At 36.1% G+C, this 14,373-nt stretch overlaps 1 protein-coding gene across 1 annotated transcript; it reads left to right on the forward strand.

Annotated features, from left to right (window-relative positions):
• The first annotated feature begins 52 nt into the window (after positions 1–52).
• Positions 53–14,198, forward strand: LOC124393840 (beta-galactosidase-1-like protein 2). Its single transcript, XM_046861873.1, has 19 exons — positions 53–319; positions 1,531–1,716; positions 1,814–1,882; positions 3,399–3,494; positions 4,290–4,398; positions 4,484–4,576; positions 5,427–5,508; positions 5,606–5,670; positions 6,228–6,312; positions 8,021–8,158; positions 8,974–9,054; positions 10,177–10,283; positions 10,892–11,038; positions 11,123–11,194; positions 11,816–11,894; positions 12,058–12,145; positions 12,248–12,359; positions 12,933–13,049; positions 14,030–14,198. The coding sequence occupies exons 1-19, from the start codon at positions 228–230 to the stop codon at positions 14,114–14,116; spliced, it is 1,905 nt and encodes a 634-aa protein (XP_046717829.1). The 5' UTR covers positions 53–227; the 3' UTR covers positions 14,117–14,198.
• Positions 14,199–14,373: the final 175 nt, after the last annotated feature.

Raw genomic sequence — 14,373 nt, forward strand, 5'->3', positions numbered from 1 at the left:
CGCGGAATTAGAGACTCCCAGTTCACGCGCGCTGCGCGCTGCCTCCCCCCCCCCGAAAAAACACACTGCGTTTCTAAGAAACCAACACATTGTAATGTAAGAGGCTTCTTCTTTTTTATTTTTTTGCTTATCCTGGCGTGGATAAAGGAACTGATTTTTCATTTCGTGCAAAAAAATACATTTCTAAAATATTTGGTCTTTATAAAGAATTGATCACTTTAATCCTGATGGTGGTGGTAAACGTCAGGAGCGCGCACAGGAGGCGGTGTGTGCTGCTGCTTTTGAGTATCACCGGGATTATCATTTACCGGCACTTCAGGTGAGAGAAAAAAAGAAGGAAGACAATTACACACACACACACACACACACACACACACACACACACACACACACAGATATTTAGTTTATGTTGTTTGTGAATATGTAGTTGTTCGTGTGCCTGCTGGGTTCAGTAATATGTTAGTACATTACACAATTGCGATTCTAAGTTCTAAATATTGTAAATATTATTATAAATATATTATTATTATTATTATTATTATTATTATTATTATTATTACACTATGGGTTGTACATTGTACAGTAAATTCCTGGCAGCAGCCTTGGCAAAATTGTAAATTGTACAGAAACCATTATAACTGTAACATAGTTTATAGTATAAAGTATATCATGAGAGTATAAACACTATCATGAGATTGCTTGGATTTAAATCCACAACCATCTGAACTGTAACTCAAAGCCACAGAATGGCTAAGGTGAGGTCATTAATCACTCTTTACAAGCATGGAAAATCATTTCAAAGCATCAGACCTTGAGTTGGATAGATATTCAGTAGACGATGAGATTAGGTTCTGCTCCTTACCTGGTGAGAAAGACTTGGAAAGTGTGAATCTCACTTTATTATTATTATTATTATTATTATTATTATTGCACCTTTTTGGATGTTCTGCATTATCAGGAACACTCCACAAACAAATAAATACAAAAGAAAGCCATATAAAACACTTTTTTCTTTGGCTGTTCAAATGGTGGAACCTCTAATGGAGTCTATATACAACCTTATTAGAGTAAGAGCCCATATTATTAGAGCCAAATCAGAAACATACAAAGAAAATTGGGGATAAGAGCCTTTAGTTATACAAAGAATGCAATATAAGCAAAATATTAACAAATGCATCCCCAATTCCAAAAACAAAGTTGGGACACAGGGTAAAATGTAAAAAAAATAAATAAATAACTGAATGCACTGATTTGCAAATCTCAGAAACCGATATTTTAATCAGTATAGAACATAGTAAACGTACCAAATGTTTACGTGTAGGAAATGTAGCATTTTGTATTTGCAGGTTTTCTGCTGCAATTTTGCTCTGAAAACTGTTGTTGGGTTTAACATAGAACGCTAAGAGGACGAAGAACTATGTGCTATGTTTTTACAGATCAGTTCTTGTGAACAAACACATCAAATAAATGGTCCCAGAATAGATACAATCAAACTACAAGTTCTTGTATTAACTCCGATTCTTGCTTTAGTGGACAAGCAGAGAAGGTGAAGATCAGCAGGAAACATGGATTAAAAGTGAACTCTTCGCAGTTCATGCTCGGAGGAGAGCCATTCCGCATCCTTGGGGGCTCCCTTCATTATTTCCGTGTCCCTAGAGCCTACTGGAAGGATCGCATGCTAAAGATGAAGGCTTGTGGCCTCAACACTCTAACCACGTATGTGTGGAACACACCACAGACACACCCAGGACACCATTAAAAAAACTAAGCCATGAGGACGGTGTCAGTAACCTGATCTGCATCTTTGTTTCAGGTACGTGCCGTGGAACCTTCACGAGCCTGAAAGAGGAAACTTCCAGTTCAGCGCAGGTCTGGATTTGGAGTAAGAACATTTTCATACTCATCTGTTTGACTTTAAACAACATCTGCAAGTAGGAAAATGTCCTGCACACAGGTGTGAGGTTACACCAGTGAATAGAGTGAAGACAATGAAACCAGTTTTATTGTCTACAGTATAAGAAGTGTACAGTTATATAGACAATGGCATGACAAAGGTGTGGTTTATAACATCTGCAGTATTATATTAAAATATGCAGTTTAACACTAAATGCAGTTCTATAGAACAAAGCTAAACAAAGGCATTACTTATACGCTAATTTGAAAACCAAATAACATAACACGCAGTAGAAAAGAGAGAGAGTGAGATTCAAACAGAGAGAGAGATGTAGATGTCAATATATGTATATATTTGGGTGCAAAAGTTTGCCCTTTCGAAGGTTCTTTTGAATAGCAGAGATATAAAAATCGATTTTACACTAAATGAAGAAAAACACTATTATTCTGCTGTGCATGTTGTCTGTACCAAGACAATCATCTGAACCACAAGGCAAATCAGGCAACGTACATAATCGTTTCTAATGCAAGAGTTCATTCACAAAGACTTGTATGATGGACAATACACTGTAAATTGAAACTTGAAGTTTTTCAACATCTCCAAGATCGAGGAGCTTTCGCTTCCTTGTTTTCGTTCGAATATGACAAGCTGTGTGGTGTTTTTTTAAAGTCTTAATAATCAATAGAAAAAAAGGAGAATGCCGACTTTAAGGAATTCTTTTTGTGGCCATTTCTTTTTACAGCATTAAGCAGATTAAAAATTCAGCATGCGGTAGCACATTTCAGTGGTGCAATAGAACCAAAACAATACTTCCAGTAGTTACAATGATGAATGAATGACATAATGTTGTGTTTTATTTTCCATCATTAAAAGCTTGGAACATTTTGATTGGGTGCCATAATGAAACATGTCCAAAGCTTTACAAACACATTTTGTCCTAAGGGGATTCACACATTTGCTCTCAACTGTAACATTGTGATATAAGATGATTGTCATAAGGTAAATTTTTTATACCGTGTACACCTGAGCCGCCGAACCTTTTGTCTCTAGTGTGTACTAGTGCTAGGAAACCTAGACAGTATTTGTTAAGAGAGCGAGCTTAACACGAATATGTGCTTAACACATGTATATTACTCCTGGATGGATTTAAATCAAAGCTTATAACGCTTAACATCATGCCAAACATCTCTTAGTACCCACGACACAGGCGATTTATGTAGCCGTTCCCCTGACAGCTTCGGTCAGGTGGGAGATTCACTCGCTGGTTTAAGAGTCAGTAACGCTACAGCGATTACATCAGCACGCTCTAATTAAACCACTGCAGCTTCACCATGACAACAGGCAGGGCGTTCGGCCCTAAATACACCTAACACCTGTTAATACAAACATTATCTACAGAAAGAATGTCCAGAACATTCTGTATATTTCATATAGTAGATATATATTTATATATTAGTAATAATGAGTAGTATTTCACATTGTAAGTTCACCCCTGGTTCCTCAGGACATTTCTTCAGCAGGCAGCTGATGTGGGTCTCTGGGTTATTCTTCACCCGGGTCCGTATGTCTCCTCAGATCTGGACCTCGGAGGACTGCCCAGGTGAGACTCCTGATTTATTTCAAGAAATTATATTCAGCGTTATCCAATACACATTATTTTGATGTTCAATGTCTAAGAATGTTTTTTACATCTAGTTCTAGTTTTAACTCTCCTGCTTTTTTTTATTCTTCTGACCAATCAGGCTAAACTATATAATACAGCATTTATAGCACTTTGGCTTTTCAACTACTGAGACATAAAATGCAATTCATTACTGTACTTAAGTAGCATTTTCACGCTTCTGTACTTCACTAAAGTATTTGCATTTGGGGATACCTGCACTTTAACTTCACGATGATCATTTCAATAGATATCAATCAGTGTTTGACTCATAAATAATATTCTATTAATTGATTGGTGTCCTTAGAGTAACATTAGAGTCTTTTTTTTTACATAAACTGAGTTGATTAAGCAAAAGTCTTGTGAGAAAAATGATTATAGGAACATTATAGCCATAAATCATAGTACTTTGGATACTTAAGTACATTTGAAGGCAAATACTTTTGTACATTTACTCAAGTGAAAGATTAAACTTTTACTGGAGTAATATTTTACCAAGTATATATCTACTTTAACTCACGTAAATGGTGTGTGTACTTTGTCCACCACTGGTTGTCTGATATGAAAGTCACCTAGTCACATTGAATACATGCTAAATTAATTGCAATGTACAAATCCTCGAATTACTGGATTGTTAGATTAACTTTGCAAGGATTGTAGTGATAATGTTTAAAACAAGTTTTTAGTGATGTTTTGATTGATCTGATGCTCCGTGTTCTGCTCTTTCACTCACAGTTGGCTGTTAAAAGACAGGAAAATGAAGCTAAGGACAATGTATGCTGGCTTCACACAGGCTGTCGATGCTTTTCTGGACAAGCTCATCCCCAAAATGATTCCTTTACAGGTTTATTGGTTTAATATTTTAAAAATTAAAGTGCTTCGTCATGTTTTATGAGGAAAGCAATTTTTTATTTATTTTGATGTTTTAGTTCAAGAAAGGCGGCCCCATCATCGCCATGCAAGTGGAACATGAATATGGATCTTTTGCAGTGGACAAGCAATATATGTCATTTCTGAAAGAGGTACAGATAAACACAGCTTTTCTGAGGGAATGTTTAAATCTGAGCAGCAGAAGGACCCATTTAGGGCCCTTTAAGAAAAAAACAATTTCAAATTTTTCATTCAAGGTTTATTACTAATGAAATTCTTGCCTACTAATAATGAGTAATGAGTCCTGCCTACTGATAGTGGTGCAGTAAGATTTGTCCATTGCTGATTTCTACTTAGTGCTGCAACTCACTTTAGCGCTTTTAGTCTGTCCAGCGCCATCATTTATCCCTCTTCAGCTATATATTTTATACATTGCATCATTTGATCATCAAAACTTTAACTCGCTTGCAAAAAACATTGTTTAACTCTATACATCATTAGAACTAAGGCTACAATTCAGCACAAACAGAAAAATATGGCCCTTTTTCTTTGGTGTGTTTTTAATAGGAGCAATCGCAGAAATAAGTCCATAATGTGGGTCAAATCTCAGGCAGGTAACATTAAAGATAGGAATTCAATATTCATTTGAATTTATAACAACAGCACAGGTTTGAATGTTGAATGATGTGATTGGCAAGACTTTGGAAAGAGAAATGAAAAACACAGGGCAATAAAACAAAACAGGTGCAGACAATAGAGAAACAAATGAGTGGCTTAGGGGGAGGAGAGAGGAGACCAAAAGCATTGCAAGTGAATTCATCACACAAAAGCATGTGAAAAGCAGAATAAAAGCACTGAGAATTTAAAAAAAAGTATGCCTATGTGTACCGAAAAGAGCATATAAGTACTTTTAGTTACTTGTTTACTGAGAAATATAATTTTTTTGTTTAGATATTAAATATAATCCAAACCATACAAATGCTTTTGCTGTTTTTCCTTCAGGCCCTTGAGTCGAGGGGCATCAGTGAGCTTCTCATCACATCAGATAGCCATGAGGGCTTAAAGAATGGAGGAGTTAGCGGAGGTTAGCCACTGATAAGACATCTGTAACAGTCTCATATAGCAGAATTATTACTTTCTAGTGTATGAGTTACGGTTAATATATTTTGCCCTTGTCTCAGTCCTCAGGACTCTTAATCTACGGAAAATAAATCACGAAGACATCAAGTATTTGGAGTCTGTGCAGGTAATAAGACTTTTTATCTCAGTTCCTTTTGATGGGTTTTTTATAGGAAACATTAGTAACCAGGACACTGCCCAAGCAGACCTCCAGAAGATGCAATACAAATAATCTAATTTGCATCACAGTACTGCTTTTATACTGATTGGTCAAAAGATTTGAAAGATTGGTTGATTCTTAATTTTAATTGACCATAAAGTGTTCATTTTATATAATAGCTAAAAAAGTATTGTTTTTTAAATCATATAATCACTGATATGATGTCTTAAAAGAGATTTTAATGTAACCATTGTGGACGGAGTGTCAAGTGTTTTTGCTTTGTAGTTTCAAGGCAATGTGCATGATTTATTGGATGTTTTAGATGTACATTTATTAATAAATGACTGTTTAAGAAATTCCTTCAACATTAAATTATAACAGATAAATGTATGATTAATAAACAAACTAAACTATTTCAGTTATTTTCAGTAACTCTACTTCCTCACACCACTCTGCTGTTGATTTACCTCTAACAGCATGGACCAAGTGTTTTAATTCATACATATTATCTAACTGATTAACAGCCAAACAGTCCTGTTCTAATTACGGAGTACTGGACCGGACGATTCGATGGCTGGGGAGATCTGCACCACGTCCTTCCTGTAGAGGGTATATTTTGTAGAATTATGCATTAAGATTTCTATTTGCTTTTTAAACAACCTATTACACTTTTAGTCCCCATTTGCTGTTATAATAACCTTAAATCCTCTGGGAAGATGTTCTACTAGATTTTGGAGTGTGCTTATCTAGATTTATGCTCATTTATCCACAAAGGGAATTTGTAAAATCAGGTACCGTATTTTTCAGACTATAAGCCGCTACTTTTTTCCTACGCTTTGAACCCTGCGGCTTAATCAACGAAGCGTCTTATTTATGAAATTTTCCTGGGTTTTTCCCGGTTCCACAAACTTCAAGCCAAACAATTGAGCGACATAACATTAGACCAATGAAATTTCCGAATGGAAACGAAAAAACGCACCTCACCTGTGTTCTGAGCTGCACGGCATAGGGAGAAAAAAAGTTTTTTTTTTAAACGCACAACGATGCCAAAAGATAAACTCCCGAGAGAAATAGTTGTGAAAGGAAGGAGGAAGACAGTGAACAATTACTTTCTTGGTAGGCTACTGTTTAGATACAAGCCGTTTTGTAACGCGTTGAGTCTGGGTAAAGGGAAAGCTCACTAACTCCAGTTGCAACAGAAATCATATAAGCACAGACAGGTTTCCAAAACTCGTGCTTTTTTATTTTTCTTGGCAACAGCGTTATGGGTTAGTAAAAGAAACTTAGAAATGAGCATCAGAAAATAATAAGGACATAATCCTCGTCTTGCACACGCAGTAATAGCGGAAATATGCAGTGGCATGCTATTCCCAAAATACAGCTATGCTCCTAAAGGAAGCGCAACATATTTCTCCTGTTACACCGTGTGTAAACCTGTGTAAAGTACATTAGTGTAGACACCTGTGGCTTATAGACAGGTGCTTTATTTATGTTAAAAATAAAAATCTTTGTCAAATTCAGTGGCAGCTTATGTATGGGTGCGCTTTATAGTCCAGAAATTACGGTACTAATGTAGGGTGAGGAGCTTCTGGGATGCAGTCAGGTGCACCAGTTCATCCCATGGCATGACATTGTCAGGGAGGAACTGTGTGTGTGTGTGTGTGTCTCTGTGTGTATTATCATGTGAAGACCATATAAAATTATTTTTATTCTCTTTTGAAGAATACAACCTGAAAATAACAAATCAGTGTGATTTGAGCAATAGCAGGAACCTGGTTCTCCACTTTTTCAGAAGGGGAACAAGATGAAAATGCTAAAGTATGCTAATCTCACAACAGTTAGAATGAAGAACAGTTATTGAGTGATAAATTAAAGTTTGAAATTTTTGGGCCCAATCTTCGAAAATATGTGAGAAGAAGAGTTAGATAGAGATGAAAGAATGAGTGCTTGTGGCCTTCAGTGAAACATGGTGGAGAGTCATTTAGTGGTGTTGGTGATGTCTGAATTGGTGGAATCATATTAAAAGATATTTGAACCAGCTGATAAAACTCTGACATCTTAGTCCAGATATGAATATTATAGAGGCAGTATTGGATCACCTGGACAGATGAAGAAAAAAAATACAACCAAAACCTAAAAGAAGAACTTTTAGTTAAGCCTGGCATAATACACAAGAAGATTAATTCAGAAAACTTCAGGACAGTCTCTCTCAAAGACTCTTTAAATACAACAAAGCTAGTGGTGGCCTGGAAGTTTTGCACTACTAAATACTGTAATTACTAAATATCTAAATGTGAGTGTGTCTCTTCACTGTTAGACATGGTTGGAGTGGTTCGAGAAGTCTTGCGACGCGGCATGTCCATCAACCTTCACATGTTCCACGGAGGAACAAACTTCGGCTTCATGTCCGGAGCCGTGGCCAAGCCCTCTTACAAAGCTCTAATTTCAAGCTACGGTTTGTATCTTTTTATATTGCACTGTTCATAAATGGTAAAAAGAAATCTTTCCAAGGATACAAACATTTAAATAAGCAAACATTGCACTGACCAACTCATTTGATCAAGGGCTTCATGCGGTCATAAGAGAATATCAAATATGATAAAAAGGTCATATTTTAGTATTTTTTACTATCACAGATAACACATGTGAGCAATAAAATGGACAGAATACACTATCTAGCTTCTTTTCACTAGTTCTTTAAGAACATAAAGTGACTGACACGTCCAAAAAAAACGTGACAAATGTGCCCAGAAATTTACTGAATATGAATGAACACGTCCAAAGTCAAATAAAAATGTAATACATTTATAATAATAAAGATTTCGGGAAACCCTGACAAAATTTAACTATTTCTTTAATCCAAATTATGATTATTTGAAGGGAGAGAGAGAGATGGTTTCTCGTAGTAAGCCTTATGGACGTGCACTACTCAAGTTTACCACCAGAGAGCAGTATTGAGCCACAAGGTTCAAGGTTTTTATTGTCAATGCCACCATATGTGCAGACATACATCTCTTCTCTCTTATCGAATTTACAATGACAATGCAATATAAAAAGTGTGTATAAGAATATCAGCAGTTAGTGCAATATATAAACTAGTTTTGTATGGAGCAGTGTACTTGTAATAAATAGACATATATAAATTAGACTCTTATCCTAAGCGTAGTTTAGTTGAGTTTCTACAGAATTGTCCTGCAAATGATCATATTTTGTGTATAGACATCTATAGATTTATTTATTTTTTAATGCTTTATTTATTTATTTATTTAGATTATGACGCGCCTTTGTCCGAGGCCGGTGAATATACACCAAAATACCACCTGCTGAGAGAACTCTTTAGTCGTTATAGCAGTAAGTGACACAACATTTTTTTGTTTAAGGAAACAGTTTGGAAAACATTAAAATGTATGTAGTGTTCCCATACACCCTATTCATCAATACCATTACATTAATCATCTTTGGTGTCTAAAAGTCACCTCTTCAATTTTGTTTTTCTTAGGATTTGGGGGACCTGTAAGGCTTCTGCCCTTTTTGTTTTTCTTTTACCTGTTTTTCCCACCAGATGTCGCCATTGTGTTGCTGTGTCCCTCATTAGTTTTCCATTGTTTTTACTTGCTGCAAATCACATCCTGTTTATATTTAAGTTCCCCCTTTGTTTAATTTTTTTTGCCTTCGTTTTTGATGTTATGGTGTCTCTTTCTTGCGTTTTGGATTAGAAAAATCTCGAAAGGGAAAATCTCGAAAGGCAAATAAAAAAAAAGTCTTTTCAGGAAATAGCAGGTTATAGGTAAAAAAAAAAAAAAGTCAAAAACAATAACTTATCACCAACATCAACCAAGCAAAGAAACAACTGAGACAAAGGGGGAACTTCAATGCACAAAGGGAATCGAATACAAATAGAAACAATGGGAAACTGATGAGTGACATTGTGGCGACATCTGGTGGGGAAAAACTCGGAAACACTCGCAACGCGAATCCTAACTGTTTAACAAGTAATAAGAGCAAATATCCTCCAGTTTTCCAATGATACTTAATAAAACAAAATTTTTGATTGACTATTATGATCTGAGTCACTTCTCTCGCCTAACCTTATATTCTTCAGGCCACACCGACAATAACATGACCTATTTTAGCTGTGAAATCCTTTTGTCCATTTTGTACATAAGTGTCATACAGTGGACTACCAGAAACCATAGTGCTAAACTGGAAGCTAAAGGGATTTCTTCTTGCATTAATTGTAAGCTATGTTAGCTTTATAGCTCTGGTTCAATGACAAATCAGGCAAACCATAATTGAATGCATATGAGCACGGAGGGCATTAAGTACATTTAAATGTTGGCCAAACTATTAATTTTAATCCACTATACTTCAATGTGTGTGTGCGTGTGTGTGTGTGCGTGTGTGTGTGTGTCTCTGTGTGTGTCTCTGTGTGTGTCTTTCAGTAAGATCTGATTTGAGCAAGTTGTCTTTCAGGTGATCCTCTACCAGAAATGCCAGCTCTGCGCTGGAAGGAAAGTTATGAGGCAGCCATCATGTACAGACACCTCTCTTTATGGGACGCATTGCCTTTCACAAAGGAGGTGTGAAGTTATTTGATCCATTTCACCCTCTGGCCTTCTGATCAGTGAATGGCCTTTATATTATAGTAGGATAATGCAATATGGTATATTTATTACTCAGAAACAGGATTCCATTATCCTTTACTATCAAAAGGTCTTAGTTTATAGTATTTAGTTTATAGTTTATTAACAATAATAAATAATAAGCCACAAAATCACTTTTTATGCAATATGTTAATTGACAGACACAGAATAAGATGACGAACACATGACAAAATGACTAATCACATGAACAAGATAAACAATATGGAGCAGGACTGATAAAAACCATGAAAGACAAAAGCAAGACAATTGGCAAAACGCAAGGTCTGACATAATCACAGGTGATTTTTACTTAAAATGGGACACAGGTGCAAATAATTATGTGACATAAACCAAGAGGTGCAGTGGCTTTTGGAATACATAGTCCCACAGCAAATACCAGACACTTATAAATAAACTATAAATATAATAACAACTAATAATTACCTATAAAAGGCCATTTTGTCATTCTTAATCAACAAACAGTTACATACAGTCGAGAAGTCAAAAAGTGTAATAAAATACATTTTTCTTTTTTTTTTTTTAAGCCTTTTAAATCCAGGAGTCCTGTAAATATGGAGAATCTCCCCATAAACAACAAGAATGGACAAGCATACGGATACACACTATACGAGACCACCATCACCACCGGAGGCTTCTTAAAATCGGGAAACAACATTCGAGACAGGGCTCTGGTAAGAACTAAGCAGATTTAATAACAATAAAATAATGTTGCACTCTGATATTAATATTCTTTTATTGGTCGTATGATGTTTCAGGTGTTTGTCAACAGAGGTTTTATCGGTACTTTCGACTACAAGAATAAAGAGTTAGCCGTTTCTGATGGGAAGGTACTAACGATTTATTTATTTACTAATGTAAAAGTGTTTTTATGAGCTGAAAGCTTTAGGGATATAGAAAAGTATGCCTAATTGTTTTGTTATTAAAGTAGCCTTAGCAGCCTGTGAGGACGAATCATTGGGTTGAAAGGAGTGGTGTAAACTGCAATAGGGTAATAATCAAACATTGACAAACATAAAACATTATTATTATTTACATTTTTATCTGAAGGCCAGATAAACCGCATTTGACTCGTGATCTAAGAACAGCGTGTTGCACTGAAAAGTTTTTTTTTGTTTTGTTTTATGTTGTGTTAGAATTTAATAGAATGGAATCCCTTGCCACATTACGTTTCACTTTCCTCAATGTGTTGCAGTTACAATGAAATGCAATCACTGTCTAATCTCTAATCGAAGCCGCACTGTGAATGGAGAATGGCTATTTTTTCAGGAAACACAGCCATCATTATAAACAAACCTCCTTCAGATTAATGTGTCAGTTAAACTCAGTTTAGATTCACAGCATGTTTCAAGTTTCTACAGGACACTCTGCAGGCATAGGTGCTAATACAGACTAGTGAGACTTGACTGAAAGTTTCCTTGTTGTATCACAATTTTATCGTGTGTTTGTAGGAGGCTCGGACGTTGAGTTTGCTGCTGGAAAACTGCGGAAGAGTGCACTCCGGCTATGCAATGGACAATCAGCGCAAAGGTAGTGGACCAAACAAATGACCAAGATGCAGATTTAAGTTTCTGTATGACACTTGGTCCAAATATGTATTACTACCTACCTATCTAATAACATGGCTTTCACAATTATTATTTTACAATAAGACTACCAGAAGATTCTTTTTTTGTTTGTTCTTCGGTTTTAGGGATTGTCGGAGACGTTTTACTGAACAACATGCCTCTTAGAGACTTCACAATTTACAGCCTGGATATGACCCAGAGCTTTATCGACAGGTTTGTGAAATATTGATCTGAATTTGAGTCTGTACATGTTACATGAATTAGTTTGCGTAAGTATTTGGTTTGAGCACGTTCTAAGCAAATTGCACCATTTAGTTTGTATAGAGCTCCGTGGAGGTCTCTCCCTCAGAAGCCAATTTTTCCGGCATTTCTCCAGGGAAGACTTTTTGTGGATGGATACCCAAGTGACACATTCGTTAAGATGCCTGTGAGTAAAATATGCTAAAGTTCAAGTACACTTATTTAAAAAAAAATAATATTAGGGCATAAATTTATGGCCACCAATTAATCATAACATTATGACCACCTGGCTAATATTGTGTTGGTCCTTCTCTTGCTGCCAAAAGAGCCCTAAACTGTCAAAAATTAACAACATTATCTTCCTGAGCAATTTGAGCTTGAGAAGCTCATCTGTTGAATAGGATCCCCCCCCCAGCCTTCGCTCCCCACGTGCATCAATAAGCCTTGGCTGCCCATGACCCTGTTGCTGGTTCACCACTGTTCTTTCCTTGGATCACTTTTGATAGATACTGACCACTGCAGACTGGAAACATCCCACAAGAGAGGAGATGCTTTGACCCAGTCGTCTAGCCATCACAATTTGGCCCTTGTCAAACTCACTCAAATGCTTATGCTTGCCCATTTTTCCCGCTTCTAACATCAACATTGAGGACAAAATGTGCACTTGTACACTGATCCAGTGTAAAATTATACTTTCTGACCCGTCTGCATTGTGTTTATCCTGTAAATAGGGCAGAAATCATTTGTGGTATTGTTACAGAGCTGGAGCAAAGGCGTGATCTTTATCAACAGCCAGAATGTGGGACGTTATTGGCACGTGGGCCCCCAGCAGGCACTCTACATCCCAGGACCTTTCCTCAACAGTGGAATCAACCAAGTCAGTCATTACAGCTTGTACAGTCACTATGTGCTTTTGGTTTTGTTTTAGCACATTTCTTTGTATGGGTTTTGTTCCCATTTCTGCCCCTGTCTGTTATCCATTGCATTCAACTGTTCTATGTTTAGTGATAATATTATGCACTTATACCCAGATTAGTTGTCTGTTATGTGACTTATGCCAGTCTGTAGATTGTAGATCACGCATTTCTCTGTTTTCTGATTTTGACCCCTGCGTACTTTATTCGTTTTTGAACTACATAATTTCCTTGTTTAAACCTATTTGCTTCAGGTTTTTTTTTCACATTTTTTCACAAATAGCTTTGGCACTGTGGGGAACTCAAGTTCTCCTGATAAAAGGGCAATTTTTAAGTCTACCTGTCCAACAAATCCTGGTTACGAATTGTGGATTGCCCTTGCACTCATCTTCCTGCATGTTAGAGAAGACATAACAGAGGAAAAAAGAACCATCAGCTTATACATAAGCAAACTAATCACAAAGTAACACAAAACAGGGGAACACAATTAGGTAACAAACCAAAGACAGGATTAGAAATAAAATAAAAATTGCTTGTTTTTGGAAATCAGTGTGAGGTGGAATGAGGAGCATATAGATTTTATCTATTTATATTTTTACATTTGTGTGTCTGTGTTGTTCAGTATTTCACTTTGTGATGTCTTTTTAGTCTGTCATTCCAATTTTGTTCTATTTTTTTCTTTACTTTTGATCTCCCTAGTGTATGCTGCTTTGATGTTTGCTGAACTCACATTGTACATTTGTTCTTTATGAAATGTGTTGTTAAATTATAGGATAAATGAACAATTTTAACAAAGTATTTTGGCTACAAAAATTCCCACTGTGGGTAAGAGTTGGAGGAGCATGTTTAGGGCAAGAACTCTATTGTGGTACAAAAGGGCCATTTTTGATATCAAATGGACATAATTTATGTTTGTCTCACTGCTTTTTCTGGTTTATTTCAGGTCATTGTGTTCGAGGAAGAGGAATCTGACTTTAAACTCCAGTTTGAAAACAGTCCTGATCTGGGAATGAGCGTCGACATTCAGTGACCACATGATGGACCCAGTGATACAGGGCCAAACCCCAAAGGGTACGGTGATTACATGCAAACTAAATCTATACGATTATTATTTTTGCAATATTGAAATATAAGTGTAATTTCTTTATTTAATTTTTTTATTTGATTTATATTTATAAACTATATATTAATCTTTTGATATTTTTAATTTGATAATAAAGTTTTGACAACTGGGAGTTGTGGTAGTGTTGTTGTTTTTTTTATTGCCAGATTTCTCTTATCCATCTT

The sequence above is a fragment of the Silurus meridionalis genome, chromosome 11, assembly GCF_014805685.1.
Source record: "Silurus meridionalis isolate SWU-2019-XX chromosome 11, ASM1480568v1, whole genome shotgun sequence".
NCBI classification, from domain to species: Eukaryota; Metazoa; Chordata; class Actinopteri; order Siluriformes; family Siluridae; genus Silurus; species Silurus meridionalis.

Bases quoted from the DNA above. Each gene is read 5' to 3' on its own strand.
- LOC124393840 (XM_046861873.1), top strand. From the start codon at position 228: ATGGTGGTGGTAAACGTCAGGAGCGCGCACAGGAGGCGGTGTGTGCTG. The intron at 1,717-1,813 runs GTATGTGTGGAA...TCTTTGTTTCAG, and splicing joins GGCCTCAACACTCTAACCAC to GTACGTGCCGTGGAACCTTC. The intron at 11,195-11,815 runs GTACTAACGATT...GTGTGTTTGTAG, and splicing joins TAGCCGTTTCTGATGGGAAG to GAGGCTCGGACGTTGAGTTT.